This window comes from Garra rufa, chromosome 12 (assembly GCF_049309525.1).
Source record: "Garra rufa chromosome 12, GarRuf1.0, whole genome shotgun sequence".
NCBI classification, from domain to species: Eukaryota; Metazoa; Chordata; class Actinopteri; order Cypriniformes; family Cyprinidae; genus Garra; species Garra rufa.
The window spans coordinates 33,160,013-33,184,165 of NC_133372.1; the positions used below are offsets into that span (position 1 = coordinate 33,160,013).

At 36.5% G+C, this 24,153-nt stretch overlaps 1 protein-coding gene across 1 annotated transcript in view; it reads right to left on the reverse strand.

The window, feature by feature from the left end:
- col7a1 (collagen, type VII, alpha 1) overlaps positions 1 to 24,153 on the reverse strand; it is a 67,659-nt gene that overhangs the window by 38,190 nt on the left and 5,316 nt on the right. Inside the window, exons 7-52 of the mRNA XM_073852564.1 lie at positions 23,993 to 24,122; positions 22,756 to 22,875; positions 20,256 to 20,411; positions 19,583 to 19,706; positions 19,278 to 19,423; positions 18,686 to 18,802; positions 18,314 to 18,460; positions 16,274 to 16,396; positions 16,029 to 16,175; positions 15,576 to 15,695; positions 15,221 to 15,487; positions 14,994 to 15,137; positions 13,497 to 13,622; positions 13,092 to 13,244; positions 11,226 to 11,345; positions 10,991 to 11,140; positions 9,600 to 9,736; positions 9,328 to 9,454; positions 9,012 to 9,155; positions 8,729 to 8,904; positions 8,540 to 8,569; positions 8,405 to 8,431; positions 8,250 to 8,294; positions 7,811 to 7,912; positions 7,648 to 7,710; positions 6,561 to 6,596; positions 6,422 to 6,475; positions 6,210 to 6,281; positions 5,968 to 6,081; positions 5,074 to 5,100; positions 4,318 to 4,371; positions 4,079 to 4,150; positions 3,922 to 3,981; positions 3,802 to 3,837; positions 3,640 to 3,684; positions 3,477 to 3,512; positions 3,349 to 3,393; positions 3,221 to 3,256; positions 3,069 to 3,104; positions 2,942 to 2,977; positions 2,684 to 2,755; positions 2,379 to 2,438; positions 2,188 to 2,223; positions 1,988 to 2,068; positions 177 to 212; positions 43 to 87 (exon numbers count right to left, since the gene is read on the reverse strand). Coding sequence (XP_073708665.1) covers positions 43 to 87; positions 177 to 212; positions 1,988 to 2,068; positions 2,188 to 2,223; positions 2,379 to 2,438; positions 2,684 to 2,755; positions 2,942 to 2,977; positions 3,069 to 3,104; positions 3,221 to 3,256; positions 3,349 to 3,393; positions 3,477 to 3,512; positions 3,640 to 3,684; positions 3,802 to 3,837; positions 3,922 to 3,981; positions 4,079 to 4,150; positions 4,318 to 4,371; positions 5,074 to 5,100; positions 5,968 to 6,081; positions 6,210 to 6,281; positions 6,422 to 6,475; positions 6,561 to 6,596; positions 7,648 to 7,710; positions 7,811 to 7,912; positions 8,250 to 8,294; positions 8,405 to 8,431; positions 8,540 to 8,569; positions 8,729 to 8,904; positions 9,012 to 9,155; positions 9,328 to 9,454; positions 9,600 to 9,736; positions 10,991 to 11,140; positions 11,226 to 11,345; positions 13,092 to 13,244; positions 13,497 to 13,622; positions 14,994 to 15,137; positions 15,221 to 15,487; positions 15,576 to 15,695; positions 16,029 to 16,175; positions 16,274 to 16,396; positions 18,314 to 18,460; positions 18,686 to 18,802; positions 19,278 to 19,423; positions 19,583 to 19,706; positions 20,256 to 20,411; positions 22,756 to 22,875; positions 23,993 to 24,122 — 4,230 coding nt within the window. The remainder of the gene's footprint in view (positions 1 to 42; positions 88 to 176; positions 213 to 1,987; positions 2,069 to 2,187; positions 2,224 to 2,378; positions 2,439 to 2,683; positions 2,756 to 2,941; positions 2,978 to 3,068; positions 3,105 to 3,220; positions 3,257 to 3,348; positions 3,394 to 3,476; positions 3,513 to 3,639; positions 3,685 to 3,801; positions 3,838 to 3,921; positions 3,982 to 4,078; positions 4,151 to 4,317; positions 4,372 to 5,073; positions 5,101 to 5,967; positions 6,082 to 6,209; positions 6,282 to 6,421; positions 6,476 to 6,560; positions 6,597 to 7,647; positions 7,711 to 7,810; positions 7,913 to 8,249; positions 8,295 to 8,404; positions 8,432 to 8,539; positions 8,570 to 8,728; positions 8,905 to 9,011; positions 9,156 to 9,327; positions 9,455 to 9,599; positions 9,737 to 10,990; positions 11,141 to 11,225; positions 11,346 to 13,091; positions 13,245 to 13,496; positions 13,623 to 14,993; positions 15,138 to 15,220; positions 15,488 to 15,575; positions 15,696 to 16,028; positions 16,176 to 16,273; positions 16,397 to 18,313; positions 18,461 to 18,685; positions 18,803 to 19,277; positions 19,424 to 19,582; positions 19,707 to 20,255; positions 20,412 to 22,755; positions 22,876 to 23,992; positions 24,123 to 24,153) is intronic.

The following is a 24,153-nucleotide window of genomic DNA, read 5'->3' on the forward strand; positions in this document are numbered from 1 at the left end:
TACAATGATTTGCGGCATCAGAGCACAAATCTGTGTACTCACTCTTAGACCTCTCTCCCCTGGTTTACCCGGAATCCCTGATTCACCCTGAGAGACAAGAGAAACACAACAACATGACATACATAACACAAACATACTCACAAACGCAGGAATGATGAAAGAAAAAACAAACTCACTGGAATTCCATCCTCTCCTTTGTCTCCTTTTAGTCCCTAAAGAAACAAAATAACAGATCAGACTTCCTGACATCTCAAAAAAAATCTCAGCTATGTTAATTATTCACTAAATAAATGGTGATACAATTCCATATGTGATGCGATCAAGGAAAACCCAATACATGGTGAAATTGTGTTTTTAGGTTTTGATACCATTTGATTAAGTAGACCAGTGGTTCTCAAACCGGGGTACACGTACCCCTGGGGGTAGGTGAGGTGACGGAAGGGGTTACGCGAACAAAATGCTGAGCTTTGCAATTTATTTAATTCTACCCCAATTTATAGTAACATTAAAACCAAGCTTGTATTTATGACAAGCAAAATGTTGCTTTTATTATTAAACAGTAAAATGGGAGTGCAGTAAACAGTCATCAAATTACTTCATCTTTTGCGGTCAAAACTGACTGTATCCACACCAGCAGCGTGTGTATAGGATGCCCGCAAGTATGCTGCTGTTTATTGTGTCTTTAAAGTAGATTTGTAGCACTTAATAGCAAAGACCAAATATTGACAAACTGTACATAAAGATCGATTTAAGAAACTATTTTCGATACAGAAACATGCCTTGTGGGAGTTACTTTTTGTTTAAAATACGAGCAAGAACGCAGATTTCTCTGAATATCCAAACGATTGCAAATGTTGATTTAATATAACACTTAACTTTGCCATCATTGAGTATTTATAGTGCTTTTTTAGTATATTAATAATACACTTAATAGAATGTTAAGAATATGACATAAAAGATGCCTCTATAAAAAATTAAAAATGCATGGGTAAATCAATTTTAAAGGGGCACATTTGTGGGGGTACTCAGAAGAATATTAAATGCCCAGGGGTTACGCCACTGTAAAAAGTTTGAGAACCACTGAAGTAGACTATGTCCATGATAAACATATGCTTTTTAACCTCAAATGCTCGTCTTGTCTCGTCTCTGCGAGAATTGTCAATTTGTTTCAAAAATAAACAAAAAAAAGACCCTTCTTCCTTGGCTGGGATCTTTTAGAGCCCTTTGAAGCTGCGTTTAAAATGCATTTTTGAAGTTCAAACTTGGTAGCACCATAGAAGTTCATTATATGGATAGAAATCCTGAAATGTTTTCTGCAAAAAACATAATTTCTTTATGACTGAAGAAAGAAAGACATGGACATCTTGGATGACAAGGGGGTGAGTACATTTTCTGTAAATTTTTGTTCTGAAAGTGAACTAATCCTTTAACATAAGAAAAAGACACAGCTTGAACTTGCGGCAATAAATCTCCATATTTCTGCTCTAAACAAGTGAATTTTGCCAAGATATTTTCAGACATGATAGATGTTACAGAATAATAATTATTGAAAACCTAATTTTGACAAAAAATTGGCATTCAACCTATTTTTCGAATTTCCTGAAAAAATGTCCTAGCGCGACATCCGACGAGTCTTCCCAGATTGCATCACTTATGTCAGCCACAAAAGCAAGTAGCTTTAAGAAAGTGTGAAGCAGAATCTGAAGAAAAGGAAGAAAATATACCCATTACCTTGACTACTTGTTACTTCGGTGAGAAGGAAACGTGTTAGAAGAAAACAAGAGAGAGTTAAATGTTAGGAAAAGCTATATTGTAAGGCTAAAATAGTAGTAGTAGCTTTCAAAACACCTGATATGTTAAGAGTATCGTAGACACACTTATCCCTAACAAAAATGTTAGTTGATGAGCATTAGTTGCAGATGAAGTTATTAGAAGGAGCTTTTAGTAAGAGTCCCGTGTTCATGTATAAATGGGTGCAGACTCTCACATCTTTCCCTCTGGGGCCCATTGGCCCTTGTGGACCAGCACTGCCTGCCTCCCCTCTCTCCCCTGCTTCACCTTGACTGCCCTATAGTCACGTAGAGAAAAAAGAGGGTGCAATGTATGACAAATTATTCAGGCTAATGCTGAGTCATTTGAATGAACATATGCTCTGGAGTCACTAGAGTGAGGAAGGGTTTACTTTACCTTCAGACCAGGTTTTCCAGACAATCCAGCGAGACCCTGTTGAATTAAATAAGCAGTATATTAAATACTATGACTACTACAACAACAGCTGATTCTGTATTTCAATTATGTGAAACCAAAGCCTAAAACTGAAGCTTTAGCTTAATACTTCCACTGCCTTATAAACTAGTGTATCATGAAGATAAACATACCCGATCACCCTGATCCCCTTTAGGTCCGGGTTGGCCAGGCTCTCCTGCTCCAGGGGCACCCTGTGAGATAGATTAAAAAGGTCCAATCATACGGTTCACACAATTTTAGATGTATCTTGAAATAAATCTTATAAATTATTTTAAATCTGAATAATAATATTACTAAAAGCTTTGATTTCACAAGTATGTGTGATAAAGTAAACTCAATGTAAAAATAAGTGTAATTTCCATTTTAAAATGTCCACACTATCACATCCAAGCAGACATTTCCCAGATGGACACCTTCATTCATTCACAAAACTCACCCTTTCCCCTTTTTGTCCTGCTTCTCCTTTATCACCTTTACCACCATCAAGACCTGGGAGGCCCCTTTCACCCTAACGGAAAAAAAAGATCAGTTAAAAAAGTTGAAGTTTTGAATGGAACTTCAGCTGGAAAAATCAGATTTGAGTGGGTTTGTCCCATTTGAAAGTCAATACAAAAAAGGACTTAACATAAGAATAAAACAGAAATACTGTTATCTGACACAGACAGAGTCTCCGCATTGTTCTCAAAAGTCATACCCGGTCTCCTTTCTTCCCAAATGAACCTTGACAGTCCTAAAAAAGCCACAGTGAACATGTCAGAAGAACTATTACAAATGAGTGAAACGTTCATATGAATTTGAAAACATACAAATTAAGATCTTACACAGCTTCCTGGTTGCCCTTTTTCACCCTCAGCACCCTTATAGAAAACAGAGACATGTATATATATATGTATAAAATACAATAAAAGCACAAGATAAAATTAAGTAGATATCAGAGAAAAATGCTGTTTGTTAAGCTGAAATCTTAACTTACCTTCTCTCCAATAGGGCCACTGCTTCCTGGCAATCCCTGAAGGCACATATAAATAATTTACAACATGCATGTACACTCATGCATTTTCACATGGCTTGTGACTTATCATGGCTTGTGCAGCCACTTACTCTCAGTCCTTGAGGTCCAGAGGGGCCTGCTGAACCTTTATCTCCCTAGCATACAAACAAAAAACAGTATTACCCACAGCTCTCTAATAAGAATACACATCAATGTTTTATGTATCTTAAGGGCACACCTTGTCTCCAGCTAAACCTGGAAGGCCTCTGTCTCCCTAAAAAACATCAGAATCACACAAAGGATGAACCAAATCAACACTGAAGTGCACAAGGGATATAGTACAAATCCAGATATATTTATACAGAGATTGAGTTTCAGATCATGCATAGACAAATAGTCACCTTGGCTCCATCTGAACCAGGTGGTCCAGTCTGTCCTCGATCACCCTGAAAAAAAAAAATGAAACAATGAAACTTCATCAGCTGATTCATAGATTATGCATTCAGAAAGCACCTTGATGACACAAGCCACAATAAAGACAAGCACTGGCTTCTGTTCTTTACCTTACTTCCAATTTCACCAGGAGGTCCTCTGGGCCCCTGAAACAAAAAAGCATGTTTAAAAGAAGAATAAGGAGGAATGTTTGAGTGAACATGAAATATATTAGTGAAAGCATTTCATACCCGATCACCAGGGTCTCCGGTGGATCCTTGGAGGCCTGGTTTACCCTCAGTACTCTCACCCTACAACACAAATCACACAAACAGACCAGGTTAAGGAAATTAATTCATGGACAAGCAATGCACACATTTAAAAAAATAATGGCAGAAAAAAACATACAGGTTCTCCTTTGGCTCCTTTTTGTCCAGTCAGTCCTCGTGGGCCCTGAGGACCAGACGGTCCGGGACTTCCCTTAAAATACACACAAATACCTTTCAGTGCATGTGATAAAAACTCAAAAACACACACTGATGTACACACATAACCAATTCACAGCAGCACTCACACAGAAACACACATATACACACGTTAACATCCATTTACACTGCCACTCAGTCATGAATAATGGAGACACTCACAGGTTCACCGGGATCTCCTTTAGCAGCTACCCCACTGCCCACTCCGGGAGGACCCTGTTAATCGAAATAGGACAGAAGAACACATTTATGTTGAAAAAATGGGACTGATTGTCTTCACAGATTGTATTAGTATGCCATTAGAGAGTTCTCACGGTGCATTAGATTACTTTGCCCTTGCTGAAACCCTTATACAACATGGGACGTTTTAATACAATTTTAGAGTACTTGCTTCTCCACATCAAGAAATAACAGATTATTGCTTTTAGATTCCCTAGAAATACATTCATAAAATTGATTTAATTTCTGTCAGTGGTGTGTGGGTGGACTTCTGAAATTAGGATGTTTTTTATCTTTTTTTTAACCAGTCTCCATCTGATGTTTATATGGATTCTGGGTTAACGGTATATGACAGACCATGTACCTTACACTTAGGACTATCAACATGCAATCAATACAATAATATTCCTGCACATAGGTTGAAAAACAGACAAAAAGCATGCTTCATGTGGTAACATGGTAACATCTTAATTAATTTTTTTTTATTAAAATAAAAAATATATAGAATTTAACATTAGTATTACTGAATCACCCTAAACATGCTTGGTTGTTGTTACACTAGCAGTTACCACAACATTTGAAGTTTTATTTCATAATATTAGTTCTTTCTTATTGTTGTACTGTCAATTATTTTTTCTCTCTTTTTTGTTTGAGAAGGTTTTCCTGATGTCTTTTGAAGAAGAGTTTATATCAACTCACCCGCTCACCAGGGCTGCCTTTTTCACCCTGCAGGAAAATGAAATGAAACACAAACAGACAGGTACATGATTGGCTGAAGACATATCTAAAACTTCAAACACGAAAAACAATGAATTTATTAATACTGCATAACAAGATCTATACAGATAAAAATGCCAGTGGCACTTTCACATATTTTCATACCTGGGTTAAAATAAGAAAACATTCACACTAAATGACATTCACACTGGTGTTTTAGGAAGCCAAACAAATTAGAATATAATAATAATAATAGCCATATATTGTAAAACAATTGCACTGTAAAATAAATGAAAATGTATATTTCATAGATATATTATTTTTGCTTTACACTACAGTAGGGAAATACTACAATTTCTACACGTATAGAGATATTTTAGAGATATTTTGAATTTGGACTGCAGTAATGTTACCCATTTAAGCTAGCTGTCAAACAAACTCGATGAAGAGATTAGGCCACATTGTGCTTTCAGTTTTGGTTCATATGAAAGATACTGTGCCAAAGCATAATTGTCCAAAACACAACTTTGAAAGACCTTTTATGTTGGAAGAAGAAGTTATATTTCAAAAAGTACACTTTTTGCCTAGAAGACCTATTGTTTTATATCGTCATGTGACCACAATTATATCGAGACATTATTTCCACATCAGATATTGCTTTCGTGATACCACAATATTGATAATACCATTACATCCCTAGTATTGGCAGGTTTTTGGTTAATTTAACTGCTGTGCAGATGTTTTGGATCATTTTTATTTTGACCTCTAACCTCGAGTTCACAGCGAACTACCCATCAGTCAAACAGGGCCAGGGACAGGAGCACACATAGTGCACATTTAGAGATATCTTTAGCAGAAAAAGCAATGGATTCTGACCTTAATAGAAAGTCCAGCAGCACCTTGCAACCCAGGGCGACCATCCTGTCCAGGCAAACCTCGTGCACCTGGCTCTCCCTTCGCCCCATCCACACCTGGACGACCCAGAGTGCCCTAAAAGGACAGAAAGACATAGAATGGACTCTGTAATAACCCTGTTGTTTACTTGATGACATGAAGTACTTGTATATGCTTCTTTCTTGTCATTGTGCAGGTAAGAGTGATTTTCTTGTGTTTCTTACAGGGATCCCTGGGATTCCTGGCTCTCCTTTACGGCCTGGCAAACCTCCACCAATAGCAGATCCAGGTTCCCCCTGTAGTAAACATAAAAAATAAAAAAAATGGAATAATTGAAGCTCTTGCTGTAAATGTTGTAAAAGTGGCTAAATAAATAAAATGCAAAATTAAGGGGTAAAGTAAAGCAGTTAGAGATTCATTTTAATATCACTCTTACCCTTTCACCTTTCTCTCCCTTTAATCCCTGAGAGCCTAAAGTGCCTGGTTCTCCCTGTAAAACAAAACAGACAAAACATTTAATAAGAATTTGTGAATGTTTGTGTCTACGCATGTACAGTATGTTAATGAGTACTCACAGTGTCTCCTCTAACACCAGGCAATCCTTGAATGCCCTAAAACAATAGAATGACATTACACAATGAACCCATGTTATAAATCAATTCATGAGATCTTTTAAGCTTTATTAACTAAGAAATAAAATAATATATATAAAGAGATTAATAGTTTTTAGCATGCATCTATATCTGATTATTATACTATCTATATGGATGTGCACTTTGTCATCCAAGATTTTCATGTCTTTCTTTCTTCAGTCATAAAGAATTATGTTTTTTGAGGAAAACATTTCAGGATTTCTGGACTTCTATGGTGCCTGTGAGTTTGAACATCCAAAATGCAGTTTAAATGCAGCTTCAAAGGGCTCTAAATGATCCCAGCTAAAGAGGAAAGGTCTTAGCTAGCAAAATGATCGATTATTTAAAAAAAAATTAATTTATATACTTTTTAACCTTAATCGCTCATTTTGTCTAGCTCTGCATGTACTCGGTGTATCCCGGTTCAAGACAGTTAGGATATGTCGAAAAACTCCCATCTCATTTTCTCCTCCAACTTCAAAATCATCCTAAATCACTGTTTTAACTTTTTTGTAAAGAGTGTTTGATCTTCTTTGCACGTTCACTAGGTCGGTACTTCTGCAATGATGTAGGATGATTTTGAAGTTGGAGGAGAAAATAAGATGGGAGTTTTTCGACATACCCTAACTGTCTTGAACCGGAACACACAAGAGTTCATGCAGAGCTTGTCAAGGTTAGCATTTGAGGTTAAAAAGTAAAAAAAATTGTAATTTTTTTTTTTTTTTTTTTAGAAAATAACGATTATTTTGCTTGATAAGACCCTTTTTCATTGGCTGGGATCATTTAGAGCCCTTTGAAGCTGCATTTAAACTGCATTTTGGAGTTCAAACTCGCAGGCACCATAGAAGTCCACTATATAGAGAGAAATCCTGAAATGTTTTCCTCAAAAAACATAATTTCTCTATGACTGAAGAAAAAAAGACATGAACATCTTGGATGACAAAGGGGTGAGTAAATTGTCTGTAATTTTTTGTTTTGGAGGTGAACTTCTCCTTTAACAGTACCACTTAATAAAACTACTCATTCTTACTGGCAGTCCAACTGCACCAGGACGACCTGGAACACCTGGACTGCCATCCAGTCCTGGGAAACCCTGAAAAAGACATAGAAAAACAAATGGAGAAGGAGAGAAAATATATAAACATTTGTGATCTGTATGCATATGTGTGTATACATATTTAAGTGCCACTTACTCTCTCGCCTTTCTCTCCTCTCACTCCCAAACCACTACCTGGTTGACCTGGCGCCCCCTCTGGTCCTCTTGGGCCCTCACGACCAGGTAAACCATCACGACCCTATTTAAAAAACACACATGCACACACACACACACACACACACACACACATGTTGGGTTTACAGGAGATTGTGCACACTTTTACTTAATCAAAAAAACTCATTGTGCATGATTTATAAGCCTGTTTCCTCATGGGGACCTGAGAAATGTCCCCACAAGGTCAAAATCTACTGGTATTCCTATCCTTGTGGGGACATTTGGTCCCCACAACGTGATGAATACCAGGTACACACATACACACACACACAATCAGACAGACATTCACTTGAGAATATAATTAATGAATCCCATAGTGTAGATGAACAAACAGAGCTAAATGTGCATTCAGATTAACGTACAGGCTCGCCTTTTCTTCCATCCACTCCATCTCTGCCCCTCTCACCCTATATAGAAACAAAAAGACAAGATGTATAAATATTTGACTAGAAAATTAAAGCAAATATGACCGCCAACAAGCCAACTTGGACTTGTAGTATGCAACAACAATTATTACCTTCAAACCAGGTTCCCCTTTAGCACCCTGCAACAAAGACACAGGTCAATCTTTTGTGATGTGCATGTGGATGTAAACAATAAATGTAATTATGTCTTGTTTTTATATGTGTTTGTATTCTCAGTACACACTTACCCTTGGACACTCCACAGTACAAGGCCCTGGCTAAAAGGAGACAAAAAAATCAAAATCAGTCTTTTCTTATGAATAAAGACTATCAATGAAGATGACTCTGGCAAGTTTGACAGGCGAAGCAAGCGTCATAATAAAAAAAAAATGATGATACGACATTTATGACAGTTAGACGGATGGATTTGATCTGACCGTGACACTAGTCCCTCGTGCAAGGCCACAGAGGAGGTCTGCCAGGTCGGGGTGGAGAGCGTTGAGCTGATTTGCGTCTTGAGCATAGAGCAGATTCTGAGTGCTGCCATCCGTCACTGCCGAACGCAGCTCTCTAGAGTCTGCACGTCCAATTCCTACCGCCAACACTGTCACACCTGAAGGACAGAGTTATTACAGTGCTAACTCACTCTTATGGACATGGGACAGAGCAGCCAGGATGGTTGCTCTCTCTGTGTGTGTGTTTTGGTTTTGCGTGGCTTACCATCGGCTCTAACAGCGGCAGCGGGCTGGCTAAGATCATCGGTTGACTTCTCGTCAGCGATAATGACAACCACCCCGGGAACATCATACCTCCGACCTGCTGGGGCGCTCAGCAAAAACTGACGTGCGTATGTCATTGCCTGGCCTACACATAAACGCAGAAAATATGCCAATTAAATGTCAAATATGTACACGTTTGCAATTAAAACTTTATTTTGGATTGAAACATGACCTGGACATGGTCATTCATGGTACACAAACATCAAAACAGCACTGCATAGCAAGTAAAAAAATACATAAATAAAACACAAACAGACCTATATTATTTCCTGGTCTGTCGTTGAATGGGGTAGTCAAAATATCCTGCAGAAGGGTCTCACTGTTGCTATGACGGTTGAGGAGAAAGCGCACTTTTGGATCTTCACTGTACATCACCATCCCCACCTGGAGTAAGGAGGTATTACAAGCACTTCATTCACACTGGACAGCTCAATGCCTCATGCACTCTGTCAGAAGAGGGCACTCTCACAACTTTTTTGAGCCATAAAACATTGGGAACACCATGACCAGAGTACTAAAAGAACTGCACCTGTGAGTCTCTGGGTCCGATGGAGGTGAAGGATCCAGCAGAACTGGCGAGCAGAGACAACAAAGGTCCCATCAGGCTGGAGCGATCACGAGACGCAGGGACAACGAAAACCACATCCAAACGCCCTCCCACACACACTGAAACATGGATTTGTTAAACATTTTAAGTAAGGAATACAGCACAAGAGCAAGCATAACAATGGTGTAATTTATTTATGCAAACATTTCTTCATATCAGCTACACAGACGAACTTTTGACTTTAAAAATAAAGCTGGTGCAAATCATCTATGGGAATGTTCAATACGGCATCAAGCACTATGTTCATCTGTCAGTCTCTGTAGTAGTGAGAGAAAAATCTCCCTGTGACTGACCAGTATAATGGTATGTTATTCATTGTACTTACATTACAAGCTATAATTTGGCTTAACTTCAAAGTCACAGTACTGTATGAAATAATTCACACAAAAGGTTTTTACCAGAGTCAGATCTGTATTTTCTTTCTAACAGTAAAAGGTTAATTGTAAATTAAATCTATTATATTTATGCTAATCACTTTCAGCACATTATGTAATTATTAGATTAAAAAATGTAATGACAGCCCTAAATTAAATATTAAAACAAGTACTTTAATTTGTTAAAATACCAATAATATTGTATATATACACTACCAGATTTTTTGATGTTTTTTAAAGAAGTCTCTTCTGCTCACCAAGCCTGCATTTATTTGATCCAAAATACAGCAAAACAGTAAAATTCTGAAATATGTTTACTATTTAAAATAACAATTTTTTAAGAAAAAAAGAAAAATTACACTGACTTTTGAATGGTATAGTGTATGTTACAAAAGCTTTTTATTTCAGATAAATTCTGATCTTTGGATCTTTCTATTAATAAAAGAATCCTGAACAAAATGTACTCAGCTGTTTTAAATATTGATAACAACAATAATAAAAAATCTTTCAGCAAATCAGCATATTAGAATGATTTTTGAAGAATTATGTGACACTGAAGACTTAAAAATTTGAAAATTTAGATTTGATCACAGGAATAAATTACATTTTAAAATATATTTAAATAAAAAATCAGTTACTTTAAACAGTAAAAATATTTCACAACACTACTGCTTTTGCTGTATTTTTGATAAAATAAAGATAATTCTTTAAAAAACATTAAAAACCTTACTGTTCAAAAACTTTTGACTGGTAGTGTATTTTTTTTTTATTATATTAAAAAAGTAGTCTACATGCACAGGGCATCTAGAGTCCTAACATGTGTTTTCATGCTATTAACTTTAACAATTAGTTCATTATTTAATTTGAACAGATTAAACATTAAAAAACCTTTTTAAATTTATCTGTAGTTGAAAGAGAAAGAGACAGAAACTGTATAACCTGTGCGTTCCACCACGCTGGTCTCAGGTCCAACCTGGTTTTGGAAGGTGGGCTGCACAGTAAAACGGTACCGGCGGCCCAGTCGTAGACCTACCACACGGTAAGAAGTGGCTGTACCGGGCAGTGTTTCAATCTGACCCGATCCTGTGTCTGAAGAAAGAGAGTTTAAAATACACAAAACATTAATCTATAATTGTATTTCTTATCCTTAAACCATGCACTACCAGTTCCTCACCTTCTTCATCTGTCCAGCGTAAATTATATCCTGTGGCTCCTGTCACTGGTGACCAGCCTAAAAGGACTGAATTCTCAGTACTGTCTGTCACACTCAAACCAGTCACAGGTGGCAGGGAATCTAAAAAAGAGAGACATAAATAATGAATAAAAGAGGATGGAGAAAGACAGAGACAAAATGTTAGAAACAATATCTTGTGTACCAGTGGTTTCTCTGATGGTGGTAGCTTCAGTCTCTTGACCGTCCACCACAGCAGACAATCTTATAGTGTAGCTCAGACCAGGACGAAGTCCATCAATGGTGTATGAAGTTGCATCGCCACTAATCAGACGACTTGATTCAGGCTCACCTAGTCAAAGCACGCATAATAACAACATAAAGTTAGCTGAGTCTGGTTTGTGTGTGTTAGTACACTGGTTTGTGTGTGCCTGTATAACTACCTTGTGAGGACCTCCAGTAGATTCGATATGAGCTGGCTCCTCTCACTGCTCTCCAGGTTAAACGGAGCCTCCCTGGGGTTGAGTCCAGAACACGCAAACCCTCTACTCTTGACCCTGTCTGTTTTCCTGTACAACAAACAACGACTCTATTAGATTTGATCTGATCTTCAGCCAAGCCACAATAAAAGATAATCACATAACACACAAACAATAATATGTGACCCTGGACCACAAAACCAGTCATAAGTAGCACTGGTGTATGGGTCAAAATGATAAATTGTTATTTTTTGCCAAAAATCATTAGTATAATAAGTAAAGATCATGTACATTTCCTACTGTAAATTTATCAAAACGTAATTTTTGATTAGTAATATGCATTACTAAGAACTTCATTTAGACCACTTTAAGCAATTTTCACAATATTTAGATGTTTCAGCATTCAATTTAAAAAAATTGACCCCTATGACTGGTTTTGCATTTCAGGGTCACATATGTGTTCATGTCTTTGTTTTGTACACTGTAAATATTTATTCTGTGGGTATTAGAGAAGCTGAGAAGCATGCTTCAAATAATGTTTAGTTCAATTTTGTTCATGCTTTTATAGAAAACAGCATAGACTAAAAGATTGGTTGCTGGGATTTAAGAATCAATATCGGTTTATCAAAATGAGAAATTTCTTTCTTTTGAGAAATTGATATTGTAAACCCAGGCCTAGAGAATAAGGGTTAAAGGAGTAGTTCACTTCCAGAACAAATATTTACAGATAATGTACTCACCCCCTTGTCATCCAAGATGTTCATGTCTTTCTTTCTTCAGTTGTAAAGAAATGATGGTTTTTGAGGAAAACATTTCAGGATTTCTCTCTGTATATAATGGATATGAATGGTGAGTTTTGAGTTTGAACTTCCGAAATGCAGATTAAATGCAGCTTCAAAGGGCTCTAAATGATCCCAGCCGAGGAACAAGGGTCGTATCTAGTGAAACAATCGGTTATTTTCTAAAAAATTTATAATTTATATACTTTTTAACCACAAACGCTAGTTTTGGTCTAGCTCTGCGTGAACTGTGTATTCCTGTTTATGACAGTTAGGGTATGTCAAAAAACTTCTCATTTTCTCCTCCAACTCCAAAATCGCCCTACATCGCTGCAGAAGTACCGACCCAGTGTTTACAAAGTAAACATGCAAAGACGGTCAAACACCCTTTACCAAAAAAAAGGTAAAACAGTGATGTCCTGGAATGTTTTCCTCAAAAAAACATCATTTCTTTACGACTAAAGAAAGACATGAACATTTTGGATGACAAGGGGGTGAGTACATTATCTGTACATTTTTGTTCTGAAAGTGAACTACTCCTTTAATGACATCTCCATTAAAGTACCTATGACTTGAAACACAGACACAAACAAACATCACAGACAAACAACACTCACCCGTAGTGACTCTGACGGAGACAGGTGGGCCCTCTCTGTTCCGGACAAGAGCCAGAACTTTCACTTCATACTGTGCCCCTTCATCCAACTGTCTCAGATCCACTGATGTCACGTTGCCACCAACAAGCTGACTCAGCTCCTCTCCACCTACAATTTATTTTACTATGATGGTTGAGGCTTTCTTTTGATAAAAATTATGACAATTGCTGACAATTGTGACCCCTGGAGGTCACAAACCCTATTTTCAATATAACATTATTTAGAAATTGGTTAGTATTAGCAGGAGTCACTCATATTTAATATCACTGCAGAAAACTGAGATATCAAGGTTGTTTCTCTCCTACAGGAAATTACACTCACCTATGTGAGGATTTACTTAAAATCACTTTAAGATCTCACCATCAGTCCTCCTCCAGAGTACTCTATATGATGTTGCATTTTGAACTCCAACCCATCTGACTCGAACAAATTCCCCTTGGGCCTCCACCACCTGTAAATCGGTGACGCGACCCACTGTGACCTGATCTGAAGGATAGAGCGAGCAGAGTCAGCCATTCAGGCTAAAAAAATACACTGACATTAGACCTTCCTTACTGCTGAAAGCTCAGAAATTACTAATCTTTAAAGTCAGCATGAAAGTGAAATTGTGGTCTTCCTCTCTTTCCTGTGGTGACATGTATCCAAGTGAAACACCTTCTCAAAATAAAAGGTGGGAATTGACTTTGTCTGAAGTAAATTGATTAGATTGTAGAATCACAAGACACATACATTTTAAAAAATAATCATATGTATAGATAAATACTTTATAATAAACACTGCAATATTTAATTAAAATTGTCTATTTAAATTTCATGGTGATGTATTTAAAGTGTTGTAAAGGTCCATGCATATGGCTAACTGAATATATTCAAATACAAAAAGACTTAAACATACACTACAGTACCAGTCAAAAGTTTTTGAACAGTATGATTTTTAATGTTTTTAAAGAATTCTCTTCTGTTCACCAAGCCTGCATTTATTTGATCTGAAATACAGCAAAAGCAGTAATACTGTGAAATATTTAAACTATTTAACTATTTAAAATAACTTTTCTTTCTATTTTAATATATTTTAAAATGTAATTTATTCCTGTGATCAAAGCTAAATTTTCAGCATCATTACTTCAGTCTCTAGTGTCACATAATCCTTCAGAACTCATTCTAATATGCTGATTTGCTGTTAAAGAAACATTTTTATTATTAGTACATTTTTTTCAGGATTCTTTGATGAAAAGAAAGATCCAAAGATCAGCATTTATCTGAAATAAAAAGCTTTTGTAACATTATACACTATACCATATAAAAGCTTGTAGTCAGTATTTTTTTTTCTTTTTGGGAATTTTTTTTTTATACAAAATGAATACTTTTTTTTAGCAAGGATGCTTTTAATTGATCAATATAGTGATAATAAAGACATTTATAATGTTACAAAAGATTTCTATTTCAGAAAAATGCTGTTCTTCTGAACTTTCTATTCATCAAAGAAACCTGAAAAAATTTACTTAGCTGTTTTTAACATAATAATACATGTTTTTGAGCAACAAATCAAAATGTTAGAATTATTTCTGAAGGGTCATGTGACTGGAGTAATGATGCTAAAAATTCAGCTTTGAAATCACAGAAATAAATTATATTTTAAAATATATTCAAATAGAAATCCGTTTTTTTTTTTTTTTTGTTTTTTTGAATTTTTACAGATTTGTCTGTAATTTGTATCAAACAAAGGCAAGCTTAGTGAGCAAAAGAGACTTCTTTAAAAAACAATTTAAAATCTTTAGACTGGTAGTGTATATAATCATGTGAACATGTTGAGAACGCTCGCTTATGATTGTGTCCAAACATTTAGTTCTAGTTCTACCTGTCCTTGCAGTCACAGTGGCAGCAGGTCCTTCCCGTGAGTTAATAAGGGCTGAGACTGATATTTGGTAGCCTGCACCTTCCTGGAGTCTCTCAATGACATAGGATGCCACATCAGCAGGTACAATCTCAGAATCTTCCACTCCTACAATGTAACAAGAAAAAAAAAAAAAATTCCATTTCCATATTAGCAAAAATGTATTCCACTAAATTTAATGTTGTCCATACCATCATTACGCCGCCAGGTGATTTTATAGTTTGTTGCTCTATTCACAGGAGTCCAGGTTATTACTATCCTTCCAGATGTTACCTCAGTGACTCGTAGCCCTGACACTATTCCATTAGAACCACTGGTTCTTGTAGAGACAGAGGCCACTTCTCCTGTCCTCCCATCAATCACTGGGGCAACACCCACAACAACAGAATCATCCGGAAGCAGCCCATCTATAGTGTAGGTAGTGGCATCACCACCCAGGACACGGGATTGCTCTGCAGCTAAGACATAAAGAAAGAGCAGCTGACAGATTAAAACCAACATAAGTTATGTGAAAGTAAAACCCATTGCATAATCAGGTCCACATACTGTTGCTTTGCCTCCAGGTAACCCGGTAGCCTGTCGCCCCAGGAACGGCAGTCCATGCAATCCTGACTCGTCGACTGTTGCTGCCAACTATCCGCAAGTTGGTCACTCGTTGTGGCGGTTCTGTTTAACATTCAGTTATCAGCAGTTGTTTTCTGACATAAGAGATACATCTACATTTTTATCCAACTTTTTCTTTTCATAGAGGTGGGCCACACTAGCACACCAGCAAATTGGTGTCTTACCATATAATTTTAATGTATTATTTTAATTACTGAACGTTGTTATTCTTCTCATTATTTCCCTACAGTGGATAATGTACCAGAAGTCTCACCCATAGGCTTACTTCCACGTTGAGGAAAAAGGTGGATAAATCAATTTATGAACCTAATACTGACAACTTAAAAAAAAAAACCTCACTTGCATACCAGAAACAGTATGTATGCATGCACACACCTGTTTTGATGTACAATGTTGTTGGTTCCCCTTCATTGGATCCAACTATTGCCTTTACATTGACAGCATAGCGTACACCATCTTCGAGGTCCTGTAGGTCAAAGGTGGTCTGGTTCCCAGGAACTCTTCTGTTCACCACTTCATTTGCTGTAAAAGATGGGTAAACCAATTCAAACAATAATTCCACTTTAATGGGATTATTTGTATTTAAAGGCATTTGTATTTAAAGGGAATAACATTCTCACATTCTGTATTAAGTATATTGATGTTGTACTGCGTTGCTCCAGCGACTCCTGTCCATCCTACTCGTATAATGTTTCCAAGCGTATCCACCACCCTCAGGTTCGTGACACGACCAACAGTTGTTTCTACAAAACACAACCCACGCAGTCTACAGTCTACAGTATGCTAGACAGAAACAAACACATTGACCATTGGTTTACACAAACTTGTTTTATGCAGCTTGAGTGCTGCTTTAGGACTATAAAAATACCTGGAAATTGTTCAGTTATCAATTTTAAAAAAAACACTGGAATATGGTCATTCCTGGGATTTGTTGCCTTTTGTGTCTCCAATAAAGATCATATTATTGCCTTTAAATTTTCAACTACATAAATGTTAAAGTTGTCTTTCACATATATAACACCATTAAACATTTTACAGCATTTTAAACCACCAAATATCACAATTTTTCAATGTCCCCAGACCTGTGTCTGCCATTTTGGTGTTTGGTATATCAGCAACAGTTCTCTCTAATGTATATATTTCCAAGTATTAAATTAATTCTAAAAAAATAATAGGGTCCCTCAAAATATTGTTCACCCTATTATATTCAACTATTGGCTCTTTAAATTAAAGTTGAAAAAAAGGAAATGACATCATATCAGATGGCTAATATTATTGAAGGGAAAACCACTGGGGAAGGAGAGTAAGAGCCTCTGTTTTGTTAACTGTCTTTTTTTATTTATTGTATCTTTTCAATTTGATGTGGTCAACTTCAACATGTCCACCCAGTTAAGGGGAATCTGAAAAAAGTAAATGCAAATTTTTATTTGTAAAAGTAGTGTATTTGACAGACCTTTAGCGTAATGGCTGATTTTAGCTCAAAATGTTCACTCTGTTAGTCTCTATCCTGTTAAAGGAGAAGTTCACTTCCAGAACAAAAATTACAGATAATGTACTCACCCCCTTGTCCTCCAAGATGTTCATGTCTTTCTTTCTTCAGTCGTAAAGAAATTATGTTTTTTGAGAAAAACATTTCAGGATTTTTCTCCATAGACTGGACTTCTATTCCAAATGCATTTGCAAATGATCCAAGCTGAGGAAGAAGGGTCTTATCTATCAAAATTATTGTTTGTTTTTTGTTTGTTTGTTTGTTTTTTTCAATGACAATTTATATACTTTTTAACCTCAAATGCTCATCTTGTCTTTTTCCAGTTCAAGATAGTTAGGGTATGTCGAAAAACTGCCATCTTATTTTCTCCCTCAACATACCTTTTTCTACATAGCCTAACTGTCTTGAACCAAAATTCAGAGTTCAGGCAGAGCAAGAAAAGATGAGCATTTAAGGGGAAAAAGTAAATAAATTGTAATTTAAAAAAAAACAAAAACGATCATTTTGCTAGATTAGATCCTTCTTCCTTGGCTGGGATCGTCTACAACCACATTTGGGATTGTTTGCTGCATTTAAACTGCATTTTGGAAGTTCAAACTCGGAGCACCCTAACAAAATTTAACATAACAAACATAATTTCTTAACGACTGAAGAAAGAAAGACATGAACATCCGGAAGACAAGGGCTTAAGTACATCATCTGTAAATTTTTGTTCTGGACGTGAACTTCTCCTTTAAGTCTGGGTGGACACATTTAGTAAATAGATGCTTAAATGTATATACCTAAGTTTGACCAAAATTATATTTTACATATTTTACATCTCCCTATCATAATCACACAAGAGGTTATTTTTTTAAAAAGTGTTTAATTTTTGAAGTGCTATGATGTATAAATGATCCATGGAAAATTTGTGATATTTGTTGGTTTAAATTGCTGTAAAAAATGTTTTAAATGTGTTAATTTGTAAATTTTTTGTTACTCATGTCAAAGACAACTTTAAAATTTATGTTGTTGAAAATTCGAAGGCAATAACATCATGATCTTCACTGGAGACACCCAATCCCAGAAATGACTCAATGAATTTTGACCCAGTGACCCACTGTTTTTTAACTGCAATACTGAACTTTAAAACACTATCATATTGTATTCCATCAAAAAAAAAAAATCTGACCTGGTGATATGGTTGAAAAGAAAGTAGCTTCCTCTCGCCCATCGTAGAGTGTGTATAGAGTTATGATGTACTCTGTGTTCGGCTGCAGATTTCTGATCTCATAGCTGGTGGTGCTTTGTGAGAACTCTTGCTTCTGAACTCTGCCTCCTATGGTCAGCAGAATCACATAAAGATCATAAAATATTATAAACTATCTAGAAAGTATGCAACATTGCAACCACTGGATTCCCTAAACTTTTTAAAGAGTAAATTTCCCTAAATTACCATAATCATCCAACTAATGCATGTGGTTGTTTTTCGGTTCATTTATTGTGTTATGACAGAAAATAATTTTTACAGTGTGTTTGTGTGTTTTACTAAGCAGTTTCATACTCTCTCCAGCTTTCCATTCCAGTCTGTAGCCTCTGGCGGCCTGTATGAGGTTCCAGTTTAATCTGATGCTGGTGGGTCCTGTAGTCGTGGCTCGCAGGACCTGTTGCTCTGAGCGCTCTGAAAGCCAAATGCATTAAACATCTTTTAGCTTTCTCTCCCCTCCTGTCCCATAAAGTATTAAAACAATGACTTCCATCTTTCTGAACTCTGTCCTGTTATATTTATAGACAGTTACTGCCTCTTTCCTCTTAGTCTCTCGCTCTAACATGTATGCGCATATACAAACACCATCACGCATTCGGATTACTGCAGTCTGTGAGTCATAATACAAAAAACCAGTTCTTCTCTTCTGATCTAGCAGACAATGAGTCAATGGCAAATTTGAAAACGAACACCTCACTGTCTGTGTATGATAACTGTGTGCAAGATGGAAAAAGAGCACACATCTTGTTTTCTGTTATACTGTCTTAAATTTATTCTATCTCTCACGCTATTCTTAACTCAAGACCATCTGCACATCATCTACTAAATACAGCTCTTCAAAAAATATGTACCATTTACTGTAGATGTGTCTATATGTGTATCTGTGTACCTATTTTAAAACGTGCAGTGGCTGCTGGTCCTTCATCTTCTCCGTTGTACAGGGGGATGACTGTAGCAATGTACTCTGTGTCCGGTCTCAGATTCCCCAGAGTATAGGATTCACTATCAGCTCCCAATTCTACAGTCTCCACATCACTTCCTGAAAGAGACACATATAAAAAGACTCTTTTGATACAAACAGAATGTGAAATCATATCTGACCTAAAGCACTCACAGACATCCTCATTGGGTGATACATTACTATATCACCTTGAAGGAATAATTTTATTAAAAATAGCCTCTTAAAAATTGTACTGACCTGTAAAGGGGCCCCAGACAACTCTATATCCTCTGACCCCCGACACTCCCGTCCAGCGGACTCGAACGCTGTTGCTTGAGACAGTGTCAACGGAGAGCTGCTGCACTCCTTCTAAACGCACTACAAACACAGGCACATCTTTATATATGTGACCCTGGACCACAAAACCATTCTTAAGTAGCAATAGCCAAAAATACATTGTATGGGTCAAAACTATCAATTTTTCTTTTATGCAAAAATCATTAGGATATTAAGTACATTTTGGATGAGTAAGAACTTAATTTGGACAACCTTAAAAACGATTTTCTCATATATATATATATATATATATATATATATATATATATATATTTTTTTTTTTTTTTTTTTTTTTCAAATAGTTTTCAAATAGTTGTAACTCGGCCACATATTGTCCTAGCCATCAACAAACCACACATCAATGGAAAGCTTATTTTTTTCAGCTTTCAGATGATGTATACTGACCCTTATGACTGGTTTTGTGATCCAAGGTCAAATATTAGCATAAACACTTTAGTGATGCAAGAGGAGAAAATAGTTAAAGCAAAATTTGTAACATTATGAATTTCTGTCATTTTTAATCAATTTACTGCATCTTTGGTGAATAAAAGTATTAATTTCTTTAAAAAACAGTAGTATATGAGGACTCACATGTGCGGGCAGTCAATGTAGCTGGTGAGCCACTGTTACGCGGAAATAGTGGGTACAAGTTGATCACGTATTCTGTGTCTGACTGAAGGCCGGTCAAAGTCAAAGAGGTAGAATCTGCCCCCACAGATTGTTCCATCAGCTCTGTAGCAGGCTGATCTGTTAACCAATCAATCAGGAAAATCAATTAGCATACGCTGAATGAAAAATGAATGCATGAAAAATGACTAACAACTAAACTATGACTTGTGGTGTGGAAATGCTGTAAGTCGGTTGTGCAAAGTGCAAGCATGCTGGTGCATTTATGTAATATCAGAAATATGCAAAATATATGTTTTGGTCAAATTGAAATTCAGGATTTACCCGTTTAAATCAGTCGACAAATCATTCAATGTCGCTGCACTCATCCATCAGCATGGCTACTTACTTAGGTAATGACTCACTAAGCTGCAAGCTCAACGTCAAAATGCATCCTTAATTCAATGAACCATTGTGATGACACATTTGTAAATGACTTTTTATTTAACGTACAGTTGCAATTGAAATTATTAAACCCCCATGACCTGCGAGACTTTTTGTTGCAGAACACATTTGAGCAATTCTGAGATTGTAAATTGATGAAGAATGGAAAAAAAAAATCTAATTGGCTCTAAATGTTCACGTTCAACATTATTCAACCCACAAAAGTCAAATTTGGTGCAGAATCTTGGTGCAGAATTACCAATAAATGCTCTTGGAAGCGCTTAGAAGCTTCTGTCAATCTCGGCCTATTTCTCACCTGAGGAAAATTTGTCAGATCACTGATGATCTTTGGTTTTCACTTTGCCACTACTTTTTTCAAATTCAACCAAATATTTTCAATGAGAATTAAATCTGGAGACTAAACAGGCCACTCAAGAACATTCTATGACTGATCCCTGAAACAAGCATAATTAAATTTGGAAGTATAATTTGGGATAATTGTCCTGCAGGAAAGTCCATTAATCATTAGCTTCAGTCTTTGCACCAAAGGCATCACAATTCTTGCCAAAATGGCCTGATACTTCAAAGAATGCATGATGTCCTACATATAGTCATGATTTCCACTTCCTGTAACAGTAAAACGCCCCTGTAACAGGACTGATCCACCTGGAGATGATGTTCTTCTGCTCATAAGTTTTGCACCAGACATACCGCTGAACCATGGGTCCAAAAAGTTGATCAAAAGTTGATCACTCCATAAAACATTCTTCCAGAACTCCACAAGTCTATCTAAATGAATTTTAGCATATTCAAGTCAACGTTTTAGGTTCTTCATGATCTAGAGTGGCATTTTGTTCCCCATCATACAAATAAGTGACTAAAAACAGCAATGTTGAATAGGGGTTGAATAATTATGACATAGTTGTGTCTTTAAAAAATATTACATTATATATCGACATTATCACTTTTAATATGCCGGTAATCTGTTATAGATTCTTTTTAATAAGCCCTGGATCTTCAGAAAAGCTTGTATTTGAAAAGTAATGCAGTCTTTGGGAAGTTGAATAATTTTGATTTTAACTGTACATTTATGTTATATCGTGTTACCTCAGGATTAAATTATTAAAAAAATAGTTAACACTTCTGCATAAGTGTTTCCAATATTGATGAGTGTCAGAGGTGAACAGAGAGTAATAGCAGATGTGACATCTTTCTAACTAACACTAACACAATCAATATCTCAATATTTTAAAAAGCAAAAAAAACAAAAATGGTTTGTAGATTCATTAGACTGTTCTTACTTGCCTTAATGCATTATCTCCTTATCTGTGTACCTTTTCACAACTTTTCATAAGTAACAAATGCATTTTGTCCCATATTTCATTTTAAAATGTTTTTGGTATATCTCCAAATTGATAAAACCTAGCATGGAAAAACATGGTTTGGGGGTTTGGTACAGTGGTAGCTCATACCAGCTGGCCAACCAAACACAGCATATCATCAATACATGAGTCAGTTAATGACATAGTATAATTTTAAATCACAGTTCTCACAGCATCTATTCATTTGTATGCAACATTGGGCTGAGACGGGCAGGTTGAAACACCTTCCTCTAGCTTCAAAAAATAGCCTGATTAAACATAGGGCCACACCTAATCTGACAGCTCTGTTCTCTGCCAGCTCACACCTGGATACCAACCAGGTAAAGCAAACTGGCACTCCTTTAAGTAATTGAAAAAAAATACCTTGGGGAAACAAAAGCGCACTCTCCCACCTCCCCATCTTCCTTTGATCAAACTGCTAAAATCATTAGTTAGTGGTGCTTACTCACTATTACTCTTACTCACACTTAAAATTAAGGGTTTGCTCAAATTCCTCAAACTTTGTATTATAGTGGACTGTATAACAGACATGACACACATATATGACACATATATGTGTCTCCTTCACTACACATACAGTGGTAAATATTCAAAGAAAAAAACATTACTGATAAATTCAATTATGAATTAGTATCCATATGGTAGTGTGTCTATCTCACCTGCAGGACCATAGGTGATTCTGTAACCCTGTACTTGGTCAGCCGGAGTGTCCCAGCCCAAAGCCAGAGTAGAAAACCCAGCCTGGGTCAGTCGCAGTGTAGTCACACCCCGGAGAGGCTCTAGAGGGTAGTTTATGGTAAGAGAGAGTCAGAGTGTTTTTAAGAGATGTTAAATTAGGTGACACATATGTGATGCGTTCTGGGAAAACGAGTCGGATGTCGAGCCAGGGCGTTTTCGGGAAATTCGAAAAATAGGTCGAAAGTCACTTTTTTGTCAAAATTAGGTTTTCATTCGATAATTTTTTAAAATAACATCTTGTCAATCATCTCTGAAAAAATTGTGGCAAAATGTACTATTTTAGTGCAGAAAAATAGCGATTTATTGCAGCAAGCAGAGATGACTGTGTCTTTCTCTTATGTTGAGAATGTGCTGTACAGGTGCTTTCTCCGAACACCACAAAAACAGTTAACCAAGAAAATAAACCACATAACATATTTAATAAAGGGGTATCAATGCACGTTCCCCACCAGTCTTGTGTAAACTACGGCATGCAAAGTTTTATTTATTTATTTATTTATTTGTAATATCGTGATATAGAGGAGCGCAACAACACAGTCTAAAGTACTATAGCTCCTTAGCTCAACAACCATACTTGTTTTAAACTGCTTTAAAAATCTTGGCGATGTCAGTGTCCTAAACGATGTTATAATGGACGATTTCACATCCAGAGATGAAGGATTGGATGATGAAGTTACTAAAGAGGAGGAGTTTGATGATCATCTGTTATATGTAAAGGTGCACGAACAGTTCCGCTGCACTCACTTTTCTAAATATATAACCTATAAGGTACACTATTCGTGCTGTCTAAACATAAAAGCGGTGATCAAAAGTCCAGAGACTATGCGCATGATAAACAAAGTTAGTCTGTTTGTGTAATGATGCAGTATAGCGCTCCTGACTTGTCAGACAGCTCTCATTAAACCCGGGAAGTGAAAGTAAAACCCGTCTCACTTTAAACCCGTTTTTCTCAAAATCCTATTCCTGAAAACCATAGCTAACAGCCAACTTAAGATAGCCATAACTTTTGTTACGTTCAAGCTAAACAACAAAATAAAAACAGTTTTGGAACAAGCTTGGACCCTGCTTTCATATGGTATCAAAACCTAAAAAAAGTTAAATTTCATCATGTGTTTTTCCTAGATCGCATCACATATTTCTGTTGTGTGTAGTTCTCACTTGTTCGGGCCTTGCCAGACACTGACTCTCCCAAGCTGTTTGGATACTGAGCAATAACAGTGATCAGGTAGTCTGTGCCTGAACGCAGCTCTCGTGCAGTGTAGCTCAGTTGGTTGCTTGGTGTTGTTTCCTGCAGGGAAAAAGATAAAGGCTGAAGTTCA